The 17,915-nt window shown below is 41.5% G+C and overlaps 1 protein-coding gene across 4 annotated transcripts in view; it reads right to left on the bottom strand.

The window, feature by feature from the left end:
* The window catches only part of FGGY (FGGY carbohydrate kinase domain containing), a 211,476-nt gene that overhangs the window by 144,743 nt on the left and 48,818 nt on the right, over nucleotides 1-17,915 (bottom strand). For all 4 annotated transcript variants that reach the window (XM_044430203.1, XM_044430206.1, XM_044430204.1 and 1 more), the window contains one exon: nucleotides 14,497-14,585. In XM_044430203.1, the coding sequence (XP_044286138.1) occupies nucleotides 14,497-14,585 (89 nt within the window). The remainder of the gene's footprint in view (nucleotides 1-14,496; nucleotides 14,586-17,915) is intronic.

The following is a 17,915-nucleotide window of genomic DNA, read 5'->3' as shown; positions in this document are numbered from 1 at the left end:
TGGGCAATCTGTATCACAGAACAAATTATTTGGCATACTCTGCAGAATTTTGCTTTCACCATGAAACTTTACATGTAGGGGTGGAGAATTGCTCTAGGCAAAACATGCAAGTAATTCACTCTTCAAGTCTTTATCAACTGTTTGATCAAAGGGTCAACTTTCATGTGAAATGATATCAGTATTGCGGGGGGGGGGGGTATTTTCTCACCTGGACTGTAGAACTCTTAGAAGCAATGTATAGCCATGTCACAGGAAAAGTGTAAACCTATCTGGGAGTAAGCTCTGTTTAATCCAGTGAGTCTTCTGAAAGACACACTTAGGGTTGTATTGTCCAGAATCATGCTATGTAATGCCATCTTCACCATGCAAAAAGCTGAAGAAGCAGAAATTCTCTTATTACCCAGTTCTGCAGACATGTTGGACAAAGCATCTTAATTGGACACTCTCAGACACAAGAATCTGAACTGGTCAGAACAAGTTTGATCCAATATATATGTCCCTATTTATTCAAGACAATGAAGTTTAAAACATTTGGCATTGCTACTGGGATCTGATGATCTTTGACTCAGCTGTAGAGAGGCTTTGGGCAAGGACAACTGGCTGTGCCACAAACGAAAATGGTAGGGGCAAGAAAGGCAAGTGAAATAAAAATCTTTCAGAAAGCTGTAAAATCATGAAATGGAATACATACGTGAATTTTTGAGGACTTGCTCCATTTAGTCACACCATGCAGAAAAGGAGAGGAGAGGAGAGGAGAGGAGAGGAGAGGAGAGGAGAGGAGAGGAGAGGAGAGGAGAGGAGAGGAAAAACTGTGTAAGGCATGGGTCCTCAAACTATGGCCTGCCATGCCCATTTAACCAGCCCGCTTCAGAGGTTTCGGACTCCCCGCATGCGCCCACCACCACCCGCCTCACCCGCTCGAAGATTGTCACATCGGAGACAAGCATGGTGAGGTGGTGGCAGCGGGCGCGCATGCGATGAGGCAGCAACTTGCTTGCTTGGAGATTGCTTTGGGCCTGCCGCCTTTCAATTGGCTCCCTGTTGAAAAAGTTTGAGGATATAAGAGTAAATGATTCAGAGCGTTGATGTGACTTTAGGTTCAGTGTTCATAAATGTGAGATGGCCTTACTCACTAGGAAGAATTTTAACCTGCTTTTAAACTTCCACTTCTCTGAAATTAACTAAATTAGCCAAGACAATACATGAATATGGCAGTGATGATTTCCCTGGACTGATCACATATTTCCTTGAGTATGCTCAGAAAGCATTTATGCTTCCACAATATTTTTAATATGCATAGTCCATATCCACTTTCTACTTTCACATATTGCAAGAAGAGGGATTCTAGTTTTCCTTCCAGTGGGCTGGCTAAATGGACTGGTCTGGGAGTCGCAAAATTATACCTGCGTTAAAATCTGAAAAACATCTATGGTCCATAGGATAAAATGCAGCAGCCATCAATCTATATAATGTTCTTCTTTGACTCAAACCCAGATCCTGTCTAATTTGTAAGAGGACTGCCTGAGCTGAGTTCCACTCAGAGTTGCTCCTGCGGCAAGGAAAAATTATCTTTGCTTATCCCGCTTCCCTCTGCGATCTCCAGTGCCTCTTCCACCACTGCTCCAGAGGGCCCTGAACCTTCCAGAGTAAATGGCGGGAAGTGAGGCCTGCAGGGGCAGAAGAGAATAAACAAATATCACTTCCTCTCCCATTTTGTTATCACAACTATGACACTGGATCAGAAGTCTTCCACAGACAGATAGAACCCTTCCAGCTGTTGCTTGAATTATGAACAAGAGAAATGGAAGCATGGACGGACAGACAGACGGACAGACAGACAGGTTCCCTTCCTCCTCTGTGAAATTTGTGCATATTATTCTAAACTCTAAAGTTAGGCAGGACAGCTAAGGTTTATAACAGAGGTAACAACCTGGTACCTTCCAGATGTTGAGGGCCATAGTTTCCATAATCCCTGAGGGAATATAGTCAGAGATTATGGGAGTTGTGACTCAAAACTGCTAGAGGAAACCAGGTTACCTATCCCTCCTTTAATATTTTAGAACAACTTCAGGTTGCTTCAAATAGGGACTGAAAATCACTAACAAATGCTTTCTGTGTCTCTCAACTTCAGAATGTATTATTAAGAGTTTTTCCAACTACAGACCAAGTCGAAGACCCTCAAAAGAAGAGAAAGAAATGTAACATAGGACTTCTCTACATGAAAATGATTGGACCATTTAAAAACATATAACAAAATATTAAATAATTATTTATCCCATGTTTTCACTGAGACTTCTTCAGTTTTCATTGCAGGATGAAGTTAGCCTTCCTAACATGTGGCTTTTAATCCCACAGGTTTAATTTCCTTGCCTTCCTATATGTGTTATCAAACAGCTACAAGGCAGCACTGCAGCATAATGCAACTGAAAAAAAAAAATACACAGCCTCTTTGGGGCATTAAGGAGTGCAATGGGAAATAATATCTCTGCTCTTTAAAAAAAAAAGCCATGAAAATGGCCATGGACTCTGACTTTTTTGAAGGAGGAGTGTAGAGAAGGGCATGAAAATAATAAGATTTATCCTTGCCTCTTTTCCCTTTGTTTCACCATACAGAGTAGACTTACTGAATCCACTAGGAATTACGTCTGAGTAAACAAGTACAAAAGGCTTAAGAAAAATTTCCAAGAAGGTTCAGCTGAAATATAAGTGTTTACCAGCTCAACTACAGGTCCGCAATAGTCCACTTGTTGCTTGTTGTATCATTGTCCTTGGTTTTAAAATGGAAACTATAGCATTGCTGATACCTTCATATAGCAGATTAATATCTTCATATAGCAGAAGACTCCATACTGCAACATTAATGCATGAAACTTTTAATCTTCTCTCTTTTCTTCACTGCTGTTACTGTTCCATTCAGCTCTTAAGCTAAGGGCCTTCCAATTAAAATGTAATTGTACGCCACATGTAATAAAAACATCATGCGTGGAATGCCTTTGGTTTTGTGAAAGTATACAAATTTTGTTAGTTGAACGATGAGCTGCAAGCTTTCATACGAGGAGCAGCTTAATGGAATAGCATACTAGTAATGGACAGAAGGAAATCTGTCCAGTCCTCTTATATATATTAATGCAAGAACAGCATTAGATTGCAGGATACATCAATTTACAACCAGCAGTTAAAAGGGCACCCTATCCTAATGAAAGCAAAAGCCATATTCAGACGCTTATAAGAAATCAATAACTGTGCCTTAGTCTGAAGGTGGCAGATGGTCTACCACAACTCAACAGTAAAAACACACAAATGAGAAATGTCAGTGTTTTTAAAATATATTCTTGAAAGCAGTAAGCCCTTGGCAAACAATAATTTTATAGGCCTGTTTGACAGGGCAAATCCAGTACATTATTTTAAAAGGTTATGGAGCTGGACAAAATTGACATCACTGCTGCAGACAGAGAATGGACTCCCTTTGACGCTTGAACTGTTATAATACTCACACTTCCTGAGATGAAAGGCTGCTTTGTGGCTCAATGAACACATAAACACACAGTCTTCACACACACACACAGGTGCACACTCACACAAAGGTGTGCACTCACACACAGAACATGTAAAGTAATCCTATTAAAAACAACAACAGAATGCAAGCTAAACTCCTGCTGAGCTTAGAGTGAAAGGTTTGGAATATCCAGAACAGGGAGCTAACATATATTGCTGGGAAATGAATTGCTTAAATACCACAGAATATTTGTGGCTACTGCTGTCATTGCAATGTACTTCAGAAAATATAAGGAAGACCTAGAGGGAAAGAGCCGAAGAATCTATGTATATGAAGAGCTTGTAAGCATTTCACAAAAGGTCTGGTGAGTAGTAATTCCAAAAACTGAAAATTAAATCCTCAAACTTTAGAAGGCTGAAGGATACTTCAGATGGTGCAAAATAGAGCTGCCAGTATGCTGTCGGGGACCAGTTGTTATTCTCACATAACTCCAGTCCTCTATGAGCTTCACTGGCTTCCCAATGAAGTCCAAGCCCAATTTAAGGTGCTGGTTATGACCTATAAAGCCCTAAACGGCTTGGAACCAGGATACCTAAAGGAACGTCTTTTTCCCTATAAGCCCTCCCACACTTTAAGATCTGCAGCAGAGGCCCTGCTCTGGGAACCCTCCTTGAAGGAGATCAGGAGAGAGAATACCCAGAGGAGGGCTTTTTCTGCGGTGGTGCCCCAGCTATAGAATGCACTCCCTAGAGAGATCCACCAGGCGCCATCATTATATGCTTTCAGGCGCCAGGTCAAGACCTTTTTATTCAACCAATATTTTAATGTAAATAGATTTTAATTTAATGCAATTATTTTTATCTGTTTATTTTAATAATTATTTTTATATTTCAGTTGTGGGATATCTAATTTATTATTATTGTTTGGGATATGTATGCCGTATTTATAGATTTTATTGTAAGCCATCCAGAGATGAAAGTGATAGACGGCCTAGAAATATCCTAAATAGATAAATAAATAAGGCTAAATTGCATAGTCATTGCATTATTGTCCCTCTGTACTTATTATAATACTAATGTACAACCTTAAGGTAGGATTACTACTGAATATATATATATTGACTACTACAAAAAGCTGGGAGAGATGGAAGAGGTTTGTTCTAAGGCACACCTCCTCAACCTGAATCTTTCCAGATGTGTTGGACCACAATTCCAATATGGCTGAGGCTGCTGAGAGTTGTAGTCCATCAGGGTGCTAGACTGGGGAGAACTGCAGCAAGTGCATTCACTTCCCACATGTTCAGAATTATGTGAGGGGGAGAGCGGGACCACCCTTGTCCCCACCATGTACTTATTTAGCCTTGTTATGTTCCAAATGTTGAAGGAGCTACCTGTGCAGCAGTGCATCTCCTTATATAGCTTTCTGAACAAATGTGAAAGGTTCTAAAGCATGTGGAAAGCCTACACAAAGAAAACTGGCTTCTTCTGTACAGCCACTCACTTTGAAAGGATGGAGGACAAGGACACTGGATGACAGAAATCCAAGAGAAAGCCAAGACAGATGGGAATAGCCCTCCTCTCTGCCTAGCATAACCCTAATCACATGGAGGGGATGAACATCTGAATAAGGCTTTTGCATTTGGCAAGATGGAAGTAACTAGAAAGACACACATTTAGATTTTCTCCAAAGGCATGAACAAAAATGAAAGGTATTACCTAAATCCTTTGCATGATGAAGGGTGGCTAAGAGGACATAAACCAAGAAGCAGTGCCCCCCACCCCACCCCCTAAGTCTTCTGTGTTGTGTAGAAAACTTGTCTAAGGGGCTGATCTCACTCAATTCTGTTCTGCTTTTCCTTTCAACAATGCCATGTGTGCTCACTGTTACCTGAACACACAACATTCTAAAGCAAGACAGAGAAAAATAACATGGAACAGGAATCTTGCCAATTCCCTGGCAAAATAAAATCTCAAGGTATCTACAAGTCTCAGCTATCTATGAGAAAAGGCAGATGTTGTTAATTGAACAACTTGATATGCTGGGGCTCAGAAAGATTACAGCTTAGTTGTCCTCTCCCTTATGGTAAAATACAAGTTCTTGTCTGCAGTTTGTTCCCATCATAAATTAACCTTGGTCTCTATTGCTTTTCCACCACCTTCCTTCCCATGAATGGCAGAAACAGTACTGACAAAATGGCATTAAATATTCGTCTACCAAGGAGTACATACTTCATGTCTCATTTTTTGTGGCCCAAGACCCTTCTAAATAATAATGTTATAGCAACACCTTAAAAAACCTACAAGGGGGCCACAGCAGGTCTCAGTAGCTTCTCTCCTGCCCATTAATTTGAATGTTCCTGCTTGCATCTAACATGCTTTATACAGACGGATAGTACAACCAAACTCTGCAGCTCAAGACTGTGCATAACAAGAAATGTTTTAAGAAACAAAGCCAGTAGGAAACAGACAGAATCCTTTTCTGAGGTGTAAGTAACTTTCTTTCTTGACAAAGCATATTGTTAAGACATGTAAGAAATCAGATCTTTCAAAAGGGGGAATGGGGAATGCCTGAATCCTGGTAAAAGAACTTTGGCACTTCTTACCCACACTTTAAAAAAAGGCCAAGCCACACTGGGTAAGATCAGGGCTTTACAGCCAACAACACGCACATTCAATCCGTGAGATCATTTTCCTGAAATGGAAGAGTACACGCATTTCTCAAATTTCATATCAAGTCCTTGCAGGGGAGGACAGAGTGCCAAAGCTGTTCTCAAGCTTGGGGGAGTCTGTAACTGAAGGAAGAAGAAGAATCTCATGTCATATCACTATATTTCTCATTCTCAATCCAAAATTCAGCAACATTGTCCCCTTCCCCACATCATTTAACAGCCTTTTTAGTAGGCCTGCTTATCAAGAAGTCTTTACTTTGTCAAATTGAGACACACTGCTTTGGATTAGTGAGACTCCTAAAGTTCAGCATGACTTCATGGTTGGCTCAGAGTTCAACGTCTCGATGGCAGCCAGCCAGGCAGCCATACACCCACTACAATTTCTGCCTCCCTCCCCCATCCCCTCACTTTTTCAATATCAAACTAGCTCATTCTTTTCCTTCCTGAAGGCAAAAGAGCAACATATATCAAAGAGTAAACACCATCACTATGAATTAACAACCAAAGCACCTGTCTTAAAAATACACACATGCACACAACAAATATTTAAGTTTGCATAAATGGAGACCTTAAACCAGCACCCAGATTGCACCATATTTTGCAGCACTCGGTTCAGATGGTTCAAATCTGTTCAGGAAATTTGGATGCAGAGTACCTAACTGTACAACTGCGTAAGTACTGCAAAAGAGGGGAAAATAGCCCCCTAAAAACAGAAGGTAATTTGGAAAGTGTTTCACGATTCTGCAGCTTTACGAGTGATGCAGTACAGGAACATGCCAATAGTCAGAATCTCCTGCTTGCCTTCTTTGGCAAGTGGCAATGGCACAAAATTTTGCATTTAACCTGCACACATAAAGACAACTGAAAGAATTTCAACATGCAATATACACTTTACATCACCACCACTTCGGCAAATATTTTGAGTTTGCAAAGGCAAACCAGCTTCGTGCAGGCACTCTTGAGGCACACAGATTCTCTACATCTGTATCAGTCTGGTTTTGAACAGAAACTCCTTTGATGGTCCTGTCTGACAGGGAAAGAGTGATCCTGCAGCTTCTTTCTACCTCTCAGCACTTTGGTATGGCGAAGTATCTGTTTTTTTCTGAAGTGGCTCAAGGAATTAAGAGGCATGGTATTGCAGAGGTTCCAACAGGGTGGTCACAGTGGAAGCATGCCTGAAGAGCATAGCAAGGTACCATTCTATCCCCAGTATGTAATCACTGGGGCAGGCATCTCTCCCTGCTGGCTGTTGTTATAGTCTTGTGAACAAACAGGAGCAGATTTCCAAGTGGCATCAGTGTTGATGGTCCAACTGATTTAGAAGTGGCACGGTTCTTGATGGGGTCACCACACACACTAAAAGAGTAGATTTTCAGCTGTAGGTTCTTCCCAAGTTAGCAGTCTTCTGGATGTGGTAGCTGCAGGTGTGGCAAGGAATGTCTTTTATCATTTGTGGCCATTGTGTACTCAGGTCCTTCCTTGTGGACATAGATTTCACTACTCTTATCTATGCCCTGATAATATATTTCAAGAGAACAAATAGTTTTCGAAGCCTATTCACACCATGAAGTATGTATGTGTGATTGTTACAGTTTATTTCAAACTCCAAAAATCTAGAATGGCCTCCAGTTACTAGCTCCATAATTAAAATCATATGTAACTAACAATGGGCCTGTAGTACAGACCTTTGGGATGATGGGCTGCAGCTTCTGCTAAAGTTTCTCCATTTGATTTCAGAGGCATGATGAAGGTGCTGCATTTTAATATATTCATCGCTAGCTGAATCAGTTATCCATTTAAATGGAGTATTATTAATACTAATAGCTTTAACCAGCGCACCATATAAAGTAAAATTTATTGAAGTTTATAGTTGGTGGGTGGAAAAGGATGATGACTCATGCACTTGCTAAATACAAATGCTGAACTTAGAAGAGGATTACTAACGCTTTCAAGAAAAAACAGCTCCCTACTCTCCGTCTGCTTCCAAATTTTGGCTCACCAAGATCAAAAGCAGTTTCAAAATAAAAATATGTTTTATCAGTTATTTCCAATATACAGAGATAACTCCCAAGCTCAGTTAGATTCTGCAACGTTTATCTTTGAGAATGGCAAATAAACTGTCTAAGCGATTCAAAGTGGCACTAGAAGAAAACTAATTTATGCCAAAAAAGCAGCATGACAGCTGACAATCCAGAAGGTAACTCTATCACCACCAAAACCACCAAAATCCACCTAAAATATATGCTCCCTTTTGAAGTTGCCTATTGAAAAGGATGCATAAATCTTAACTAAGTTCATGTCTGATGGAGGTAAAAGTTAGAAGGGCTACAGTACAGGGCTAAATAACATAGGGGGTGACCCACTTTAAATAAGGTGGGTACAAGGGCTATTGCTCAGTGACAGAAAATACTTCACATGCAGACATTTCGAAGTTCACTCCTTGGAATATCCAGATACGGCTGGGAAATACTTTAATCTGCAACTGTGGAGAGAAGCCCTGTCAGTCAGTTTGGATAATAGCAAGCTTTATGAACCCATTTCTGATTTGGTATAAGGAAATTTCCTAAACTTAGATGAAGTTACACTTGAATGTTAAACATCTTCTTTCTTTACCTCCCCTTGCATGCCCAGGCATCAGTAGATATATCCTGATTTTTGACATTACCATTTACCAGCACATCCAAATCAGGAAACTGTGATTTAAGGCTTCTTCCAAACTGGATATAAAGTCATTAACTAAGGCAAGGGTGTATTGCTTGTGTCTGTGCATGCACCCATCTCCCACATTTACTAGAACAAGAATGGGTAGAGCTAGCGTGTTCATTACCAGAGTCTAGTATGCTCCAACCCAGTTTCTGGCCCAGTAATCAAGTGAAGGACCTCCTACCATTTTGGTGCTTTTTACCATGGGTTACACTGGACAGAAGCCAGTGCCCAAACAAACAAAAATGCATACTTATGTGTCGTAGTCCTTCTGCATAACAGCTGGAATTTCCCTACTGAAAGGAATTTAGTAGTCAGTTCCAAACCAAATTCTAGACAGGGCTATAGAAAAAAAAAAGGTAGCTCTGCCTTCTCAGATCCTTTGAAAATACCCATGGGCAGAACATGCAGGTCTGAATGACACCACCTTTCTGTTGACAACTAGGGCTAAGCAACCACATACATAAAAATGTGATTACTGGATCAAGTTCTAAGAACTGGAACATCATGGAGGAGCAAGGAGCATATGTGCATGGAAATACAATGAAATTTACCAGTGAAGGGAGTCATATTTACATGTTTACAAAACAAGGACCCCTAACAGTTAGATACAAAGAACAGATTAGAGAAGCATACAACGAACTGCTAATTGCTATGTTTAGGGCAATAAGCCACATATGAAATATGGCCTCCACTATTTTTGCAAAATGCTCAAGGGCAGTTTTAAGGACATTACTCAAGAGGCTTTCACCTGCAAAGACACCTTGTTATATTAGTTTTTAATCCACTGTCTCCACCACAGCAAAAACAACACTTAAAATCCCCTGGGGTAGTACAAGTGGGAGAGCTGTATAAACAGTGTGTAAGTTCTTGCAATTCAATCCGATTGCTCGTTTCCCAGCAGATTTAAAAGATTAGTCAGTCAGTGGCATCACCAAACGGATGCTGTCCCTTGCATAGCTGGGGGAAGAGGCACAGCAGATGCAGCTGCTCAGCTCCACCTTCTCCACCACACAATATATAAACGTGGCATTTCCACACGTCAGATTCCCCGATTCACTCCCTGTACCACTCTCTGATTACAACTTCCCCTTTCATCTTCCTCCCTGCACTTCCCATGATATTCACACACGCAAGTGCTACATAAACAGCATCCCTCAAGTACAGATGAGCAGTGGTTTATGAAATCCAGTTTCACTGCCTTGTGGCTTCTCCTCTCAAAGCTGTTAGCAAGCACCCTGCTGGAGACAGGACAGGGTTGAATTACCATACATACAGCAAGCGTCCAGGTCTGGATGTTCCAGACAGGGAGGCAGAAGTTGTTCAAAGGGAGCGGGGGAACATTTCAAAGCTGGACTTTCTTTTGCACAGAGACACTGCCAGTTCTGACCATGGAAAAAACAGTCTCAGGATGGATGTGAAATCTAAAACCTATCGCTACTATTAGATCTTTCACTCCACCAAGATTAAAGTCAGATTTTTCAAAATGCTCATCTCAAATTACCCTTTAGATTACCTCCCAGATTTAATAATATTTAATTTATGACTTAGTTTTAATAATGGCAAGGTAATAATAGCCAGTGTTTCTGTATGACCTTCCCTTACAGTAAAGTCAGTACTGAAGTATTAGTCATACTTGGTTTTATTTCCCATATTTGTGGAATATTCAATATAGAAAAGAAAGGAGGAAATTGCTACTTGCTGGAAATGGAAATCAACTTCCACAAATCAACTCAGAAAAATATAGTTTAAAATCTTATGACATAAATACTAGTCAAAAGTACCAGTTCTACTTGTGAAAGAAATTCCAGTCAGAAGAGTACAAAAAAGTTTGCAACTGGTAATGCAAGAAATACAGTTACTAGCCCTAAGCATGGGCATCTGCAGAGAAACCCAGAGCTGGGGGTGGGGAAGCAGTTGCCCCATAATCACCAGATTCTCAACTTTAATTTCTTTTTAAAAAGCAAGTCTTTTGCTCTTACAGAAACCAAGAGATGAGGCAAACTGTGCAAGCTCGATTCTGCATACTGTTTTTAAAGAAACTAGTCTACACTGTTTTAAGTGAATGAATGAAGTAGCAGTAAACACCCACTGCCTGGAGAATTTGATAATTAACATTTAAGTTGTTTTGGGGACTTCCTAAGAAATTGCTTAAGAAGTGATTGCAAAACAAAATAAATCCATAAACAGCACTTTGATTGGGCAACAGTGCATCTACTAAGATTGTTTGGATCTCAATCAGTGAAAGCACTGGGGTCATAGAATCATAGTAGAGTTGGAAGGGGCCATGAAGGCCAACCCCCTGCTATTGCAGGACACCACGTTACACCATCCCACTCAGACGGCTGTCCAGTTTGTTTTTCCAATGTCTCCAGTGTGGAAGAGTCCACCACCTCTCTAGGCAACTGGCTTCACTGTTGTACTACTCTGACAGTGAGGAAACATTTCCTGATATCTAGCCTGAAACTGGGTTGTTGCAACTTGAACTGATTATTCTGTGTCCTATACTCTGGTATCAGTGACAAGAGATCTTGACCTTTCTCTTTGTGACAGCCTTTGAGGTACTTGTAGAGGGATATCATGTCCCCCCTCAGTCTTCTCTTCTCAAGGCTGAATATGCCCAGTTCTCTCAGTCTCTCCTCAGAGGGCAGTGTCTCCAAACCCTGGGCCATTTTTGTTGCTCTCCGCTGGAGCCTTTCTAATTTACCTGCATCTTTCTTAAATCTTGGTGCCCAGAACAGGACACAGTAGTCCAGATAGGATCTGACTAGCGAGGAGTATGGGTTAGGGTTAATAATTTGCTCCAGATTTTTTCCAGGGATTGATGTCAGGCTAACTGGTCTATAGTTCCCAGGTTCATCTTTTCCCCTTTTTGAAGATAAGGACAACATTAGCCCTTTTCCAGTTGTCTGGCACTTCTGTTTTCCAAGATTTATTGAAGATAATACCCAGTAATCCTGAGAGTTCCTCCACTAGCTCTTTTAAGACTCTGGGATGTTCATTGGGCCCTGGAGATTCAAAAGTGTTTATTCCACCTAGGTATTCCTTGACCATTTGTCTGTCAATCTTGGGCTACCATCTGTCACTTTCAGCTTGTGCTTCCTCTTGGTTGTATATTTTCTTGTGGGAGAAGACTGAGTTGAAGTAGGAACTGAGCACCTCTGCCTTTTCCTTGTCCTCTGTTATCGCTCTGCCATCCACTTTAAGTAGCTGGACACCCTTCTCTTTTGTTCTAGATGAATCCGAAGAAGGCTTTCTTGATGAACTTAGCATTCCTTGCTGTTCTCAGTTCATTTCCTGCTTTAGCCTTTCTGATGCTATCCCTGCAATTCCTTGCTATTTTTTTATACTCTTCCTTTGTGGCCTGGCCCTGCTTCCACTTCCTGTACAAGTTCTTTTTTTCTTTCAGGCTGTCACTTAACCTTTTGTGGAGCCATGTAAGCTACCTCTGCTGTCTTCTTTCTTAATGGAATTGTTTGTAGTTGTGCTTGAAGAATCTTCTTATTCAAGATTTTCACCCTTCTTAGACTCCTTTTCCCTTATGGGTGTGTGGCCATGGCACTTTGCTATCATTTTTCTGTGTTCAAAGGTGCCTTTCTTGAAGTTCAGGATGCTTGTTTGGCTCCTGTTACCCTTTGTCTCCTTTGTAATTGAGAATTCAAGTTTGCATGGTCACTTTCCCCCAGATTTCCCAAGGTTGTTATTTTGCCCACCAGGCAATCCCAGTTGGTTAGTATTAAATCGAGGGTAGCTGATCCTCTCGTACCTTCCTCTACTTTCTGCTGGAGAAAGTTGTTGGCAAGACATGTCAGGAATCTCTTGGAGGGGCCATGCTTGGCAGAATTCGTCTCCCAGAATATATCAGGGAAATTGAAAATCCCCTATGATGACTACATCATTCTTCTTGGAAATGCCGGCAAGTTGCTGTTTGAAGGTTGCATCCTTGTTCTCTTTTTGACTGGGTGGACGGTAATATATGCCAATAACTATGTTTTTCTTATTTTTTGCTCCCTCTAAATTTAACCAGATGCTTTCAATGGGGCTACTAAGTTCTTCTTCTTGTATTTCCATGCAGATATATGTGTCTCTCACAAATAGTACACCTCCACCTCCCTTTTTGTCCTTTCTGTTTTTTCTCTTTTGAAATATGTAAGTCTTGTCAGGTGTTGGTATGCCATGCTGCACATCTCCCTCCCCTATAGGTTTTAGTTTAAAGCTCCCCTGAAGTTTTCGATGTAGTGGCCAAGCATCTGCTTCCTGTTCTTTGTGAGGTGCAGCCCATCATTTGCCTGTAGTCCATCTTCCAGGAAGCTTAGCTTGTGGTCCCAGAATCCAAATCTCTCTTTATGGCCTCACCATGGTAGCCAGTCAGTCACTTGAAGGATTTTTCTTTCCTTAACACATAGTGGTAGGATTAAGGAGAAGACTATCTGGGCCCCAGTGTTTTTTATTTTCCTCCCTAGAGCTTCAAAGCCTGAAGTTATATCAGCAAAACTTCTCATGGCAGTGTCTTTAGTTTCCACGTGGAAGAGAAGAAAGGGGTATTTGTCAGTGGGTTGTACGAGTTGTGTTAACTTCCTGGTTATATCTTTAACCTTGGCGCCAGGGAGACAGCAAACTTGGCGATTCTCTGGGTCATCACGACATACATATTTTTCCATTCTGCACAAGAGGGAATCACCCACAACCAGCACTCTTCTCCTATTGTTGCAAACTTTGCAATCCTTTTCCTTCTTTGATTGGCTTTTTGTCTCTTTTTCAGAGTTACCCAGTGTGTCGTGACGTTCTTTCACAGCGGGTTTTTCACATGTCCCTTCCTCGAGTACCTAAGAAGTGATGCTCTAAGGAGCTGCTACCATCTCCATTTCCCTAGGATGGCTCTGAGCCCTGCAGTGGGTTAAAGACACATTCTGGTAAAATAAAGAAGGCAATGGTTGAAGCCATGTCGTTCAACATTTCTCTTCAGAATGCCAGTTCCTAGAATAACTTTATGCAGGCTCTGGCATTTACTCTTATATGCCTGGTGCTGCCACCAGGCCTTACTAGGACATTTTTCACAAGATAATACCCTGGATACAAAGAACTATTTCTTACAAGGAAGTCCTGGTTTGTGTTTAAATCATAACCCCTCACACCTCATGGGAAACCTCTTTTGTAATGGAAAAGTTTCACAAGCAGTTTGTCCACTACTTGAAAGGAAAAAAAAAACTACAACTCCCATTCCTAAGGCCTTGAGCATGCCAAAAGTAATGCTTTGAATCCCAAAGACTCTCTCTAGGATCTTCACAATTTTAGCTAAATTAGAAAGAGAAGTTTGCTTTTTTCTCTCTATATACCTCAAGTCCTTTTCCAAGAGCAAAACTGGCATTGACTTGGCTCAGATTCTACAAATGGAGTATAAGACTAAGGAGCCAACAGTTATGGCAACGAACTAAGAATTAAAGTGCTTACAAGAATCATTTTGTTCAGGAATGCACCATGGCAACACAAGATAGGTTCAAGATGTTCCCAAGTAGCCTAAATCATATACAGATGTACATACATTACATGCAGTCAGAATGAATTAAGGCAAAAACTAGCACAAGAAAAGATATGGTGAAAAACAAAACATGCAGTAATATTTACATACCTCACAGTGGCACCTGTTGCTTTCCACGACAAGAAATCCGGCAGATCAAAGAAGTACTCAGCCTTTTCCCAGCAAGACTCTCGCAAATTCTGGCATTTTTTTTGAAGAAGAAAATATAAAAAACACAATTTTAGCCCATTGTAAATTTTAAAACAAATTAAAATCATATGCAATTATCTAAGACAAACATCAGTTTGACCCCCTTCCCAATATAAAGTGCTCAACATGTGCCTGAGCCATTCATATATTAACAGAACATATGCAGGATTATTTGGCCCTGGTTCATGGCTTCTTTTTCAACATGTGGTGCTAACAAGAAAAGCAATAGTTTTCCCAAGGATGTTTTTATGAGCTGTACTTGCAACCATCATAGGATAATGACAAACTGTGTACAGAATTACTACCGCTTTCCTAAGACTTCACATCCCATCCATTTTGCAATAATCACACCAAACAGTGCTTTTGTCTTTAATCATCTGCATTTTCATTTCAAGTACAGTCAGAAATAAACCTGCTTTATTTTGTGATCCACCATGGCACTGCCAGGATAACAGCAGCAGCAATATACATTCCCATTGCTATGCAGCTATAATTGCTCTGGGTGATGTGGTGGCGCAGCAGCTTAATGATGCTGGAACTGAAATGGTCAGCACTCCAGCGGTTCGAGGCCAGCCTCACAGGATGAAGTGAGCTCCCATGGTCCACCCCAGCTCCTGCCCACCTAGCAGTTGAAAAGCCTATCATATGCAAGTAGATACGTAAATAGAGACAACCATTCCACAGTGGGAAACCTGCTGGCTTTGTTCACAATGAAAGCAAGCACTGCCACTGGATCTGCCTGGCCATGCTCAGCGGAGGATTGGTGGGAAAAAGTCCCGGATGATCTGACTTAACAAGAACGTCACCAGCCAACGGGTGCTAAATTAGTTCGTCCCCGTGATGCACCGGCACACTATCAGACTAGCAATTGCAGGTGACAAAACATCTACTGTGTGTAATATGTTGAAGACTCCCCGGCAATATATGCCATATGCTATATGTTATTGTTGTTGTTAGTCGCGAAGTCGTGTCCGAACCATCGCAACCCCATGGACAACATTCCTCCAGGCCTTCCTGTCCTCCACCATCCCTGGAGTCCACTCAAGCTCATACCAACTGCTTCAGTGACTCCATTTAGCCACCTCATCCTCTGCCGTCCCCTTCTTCTTTTGCCATCTATTGTTCCCAGCATTAGACTCTTCTCCAGGGAGTCCTTCCTTCTCATTAGGTGGCCAAAGTATTGGAGTTTCATCTTCAGGATCTGGTCTTCTAAAGAGCAGTCAGGGTTGATCTTCTCTAGGACTGACCGGTTTGATCGCCTTGCGGTCCATGGGGCTCACAGGAGTCTCCTCCAGCACCACAATTCAAAGGCCTCAATTCTTCGGCGCTCAGCCTTCCTTATGGTCCAACTTTCACAGCCATACATTGCAACTGGGAAAACCATAGCCTTGACTATACGCACTTTTGATGGCAGGATGATGTCTCTGCTTTTTAGTATGCTGTCCAGATTTGCCATAGCTTTCCTCCCCAGGAACAAGCATCTTTTAATTTCTTGACTGTAGTCCCTATCTGCGGTGATCTTGGAGCCCAGGAAAATAAAATCTGTCACTACCTCCATTTCTTCCCCATCTGTTTGCCAGGAAGTGAGAGGACCGGATGCCATGATCTTAGTTTTCTTAATGTTGAGATTCAAGCCAATTTTTGCATTCTCCTCCTTCACCTGCATCAAGGGGCCCTTTAGTTCCTCTTCACTTTCTGCCATGAGAGTGGTATCATCTGCATATCTGAGGTTGCTGATATTTCTACCAGCAATCTTAATTCCAGCTGGTGATTCATCTAGCCCCGCCTTTCTCATGATGTGCTCTGCATATAAGTTAAATAGGCAGGGCGACAGTATACAGCCTTCCAGAACTCCTTTCTCAATTTTGAACAAATCAGTGGTTCCATGTCCAGTTCTCACTGTTGCTTCTTGACCCGCATATAGGTTTCTCAAGAGACAAATAAGATGGCCTGGTACTCCCATCTCTTTAAGAACTTGCCACAATTTGTTGTGATCCACACAATCAAAGGCTTTAGCATAGTCAATGAAGCAGAAGTAGATGTTTTTCTGGAACTCCCTAGCTTTCTCCATGATCCAGCCTATGTTGGCAATTTGATCTCTAGTTCCTCTGCCTCTTTGAAATCCTGCCTGTACTTCTGGTAGTTCTCGGTCCACATACTGCTGAAGCCTAGCTTGTAGGATTTTGAGCATCACTTTGCTAGCATGTGAAATGAGTGCAATGGTGCAGTAGTTTGAACATTCTTTGGCATTGCCCTTCTTTGGGATCGGAATGTAAACTGACCTTTTCCAATCCTGTGGCCACTGCTGAGTTTTCCAAATTTGCTGGCATACTGAGTGTAGCACTTTTACAGCATCGTCTTTTAAGATTTTGAATAGCTCAGCTGGAATACTGTCACCTGCACTAACTTTGTTGTTGCTCAGACTTCCTAAGGCCCATTTGACTTCACATTCCAGGATGTCTGGCTCGAGTTCAGTGAGCACCCCATCGTGGATTTCAGGGATGATAAGCTTTTTCTTGTATAGTTCTTCTGTGTAATCATGCCACCTCTTCTTAATCTCTTTTGCCTGTTAGGTCCCTGCCATTTTGGTCCTTTATTGTGCCCATCTTTGCATGAAATGTTCCCTTCATATCTCCAATTTTCTTGAAGAGATCTCTGGTCCTCCCTATTCTATTGTTTTCTTCTATTTCTTTGCACTGTTCGTTTAAGAAGGCATTCTTATCTCTTCTAGCTATTCTCTGGAATTCTGCATTCAGTTGGGGGTATCTTTCTCTTTCTCCCTTGCCTTTCGCTTCCCTTCTTTCCTCAGCTACTTGTAAAGCTTCCTCAGACAGCCATTTTGCTTTCTTGCATTTCTTTTTCTTTGGGATGGTTTTAGTTGCTGCCTCTTGTACAATGTTACGAACTTCCGTCCGTGGTTCTTCAGGCACTCCATCCGTGGTTCTTCAGGCACTTCAGGTCTATCAGATCTAAATCCTTAAATCTGTTTGTCACCTCTACTGTATATTCATCAGGGATATGATTTAGGTCATACCTGAGTGGCCTAGTGCTTTTCCCTGCTTTCTTCAATTTAAGCCTAAATTTTGCGACAAGAAGCTCATGATCTGAGCCACAGTCAGCTCCTGGTCTAGTTTTTACTGACTGTATGGAGCTTCTCCATCTTTAGCTGCAGAGCACATAGTCAATCTGATTTCTGTGTTGAACGTCTGGTGATGTCCATGTGTAGAGTTGTCTCTTGGGTTGTTGGAAAGGAGTGTTTGCTATTGGCATCATATTCTCTTGACAAAATTCTACCAGCCTGTGCCCTGCTTCATTTTGTA

Source organism: Varanus komodoensis, unplaced genomic scaffold, assembly GCF_004798865.1.
Source record: "Varanus komodoensis strain SLA01 unplaced genomic scaffold, ASM479886v1 scaffold20_1, whole genome shotgun sequence".
Classification (NCBI taxonomy): domain Eukaryota; kingdom Metazoa; phylum Chordata; class Lepidosauria; order Squamata; family Varanidae; genus Varanus; species Varanus komodoensis.
Note: the sequence above shows the minus strand (reverse complement) of the source record. Positions and strands in the feature narration are given on the sequence as shown.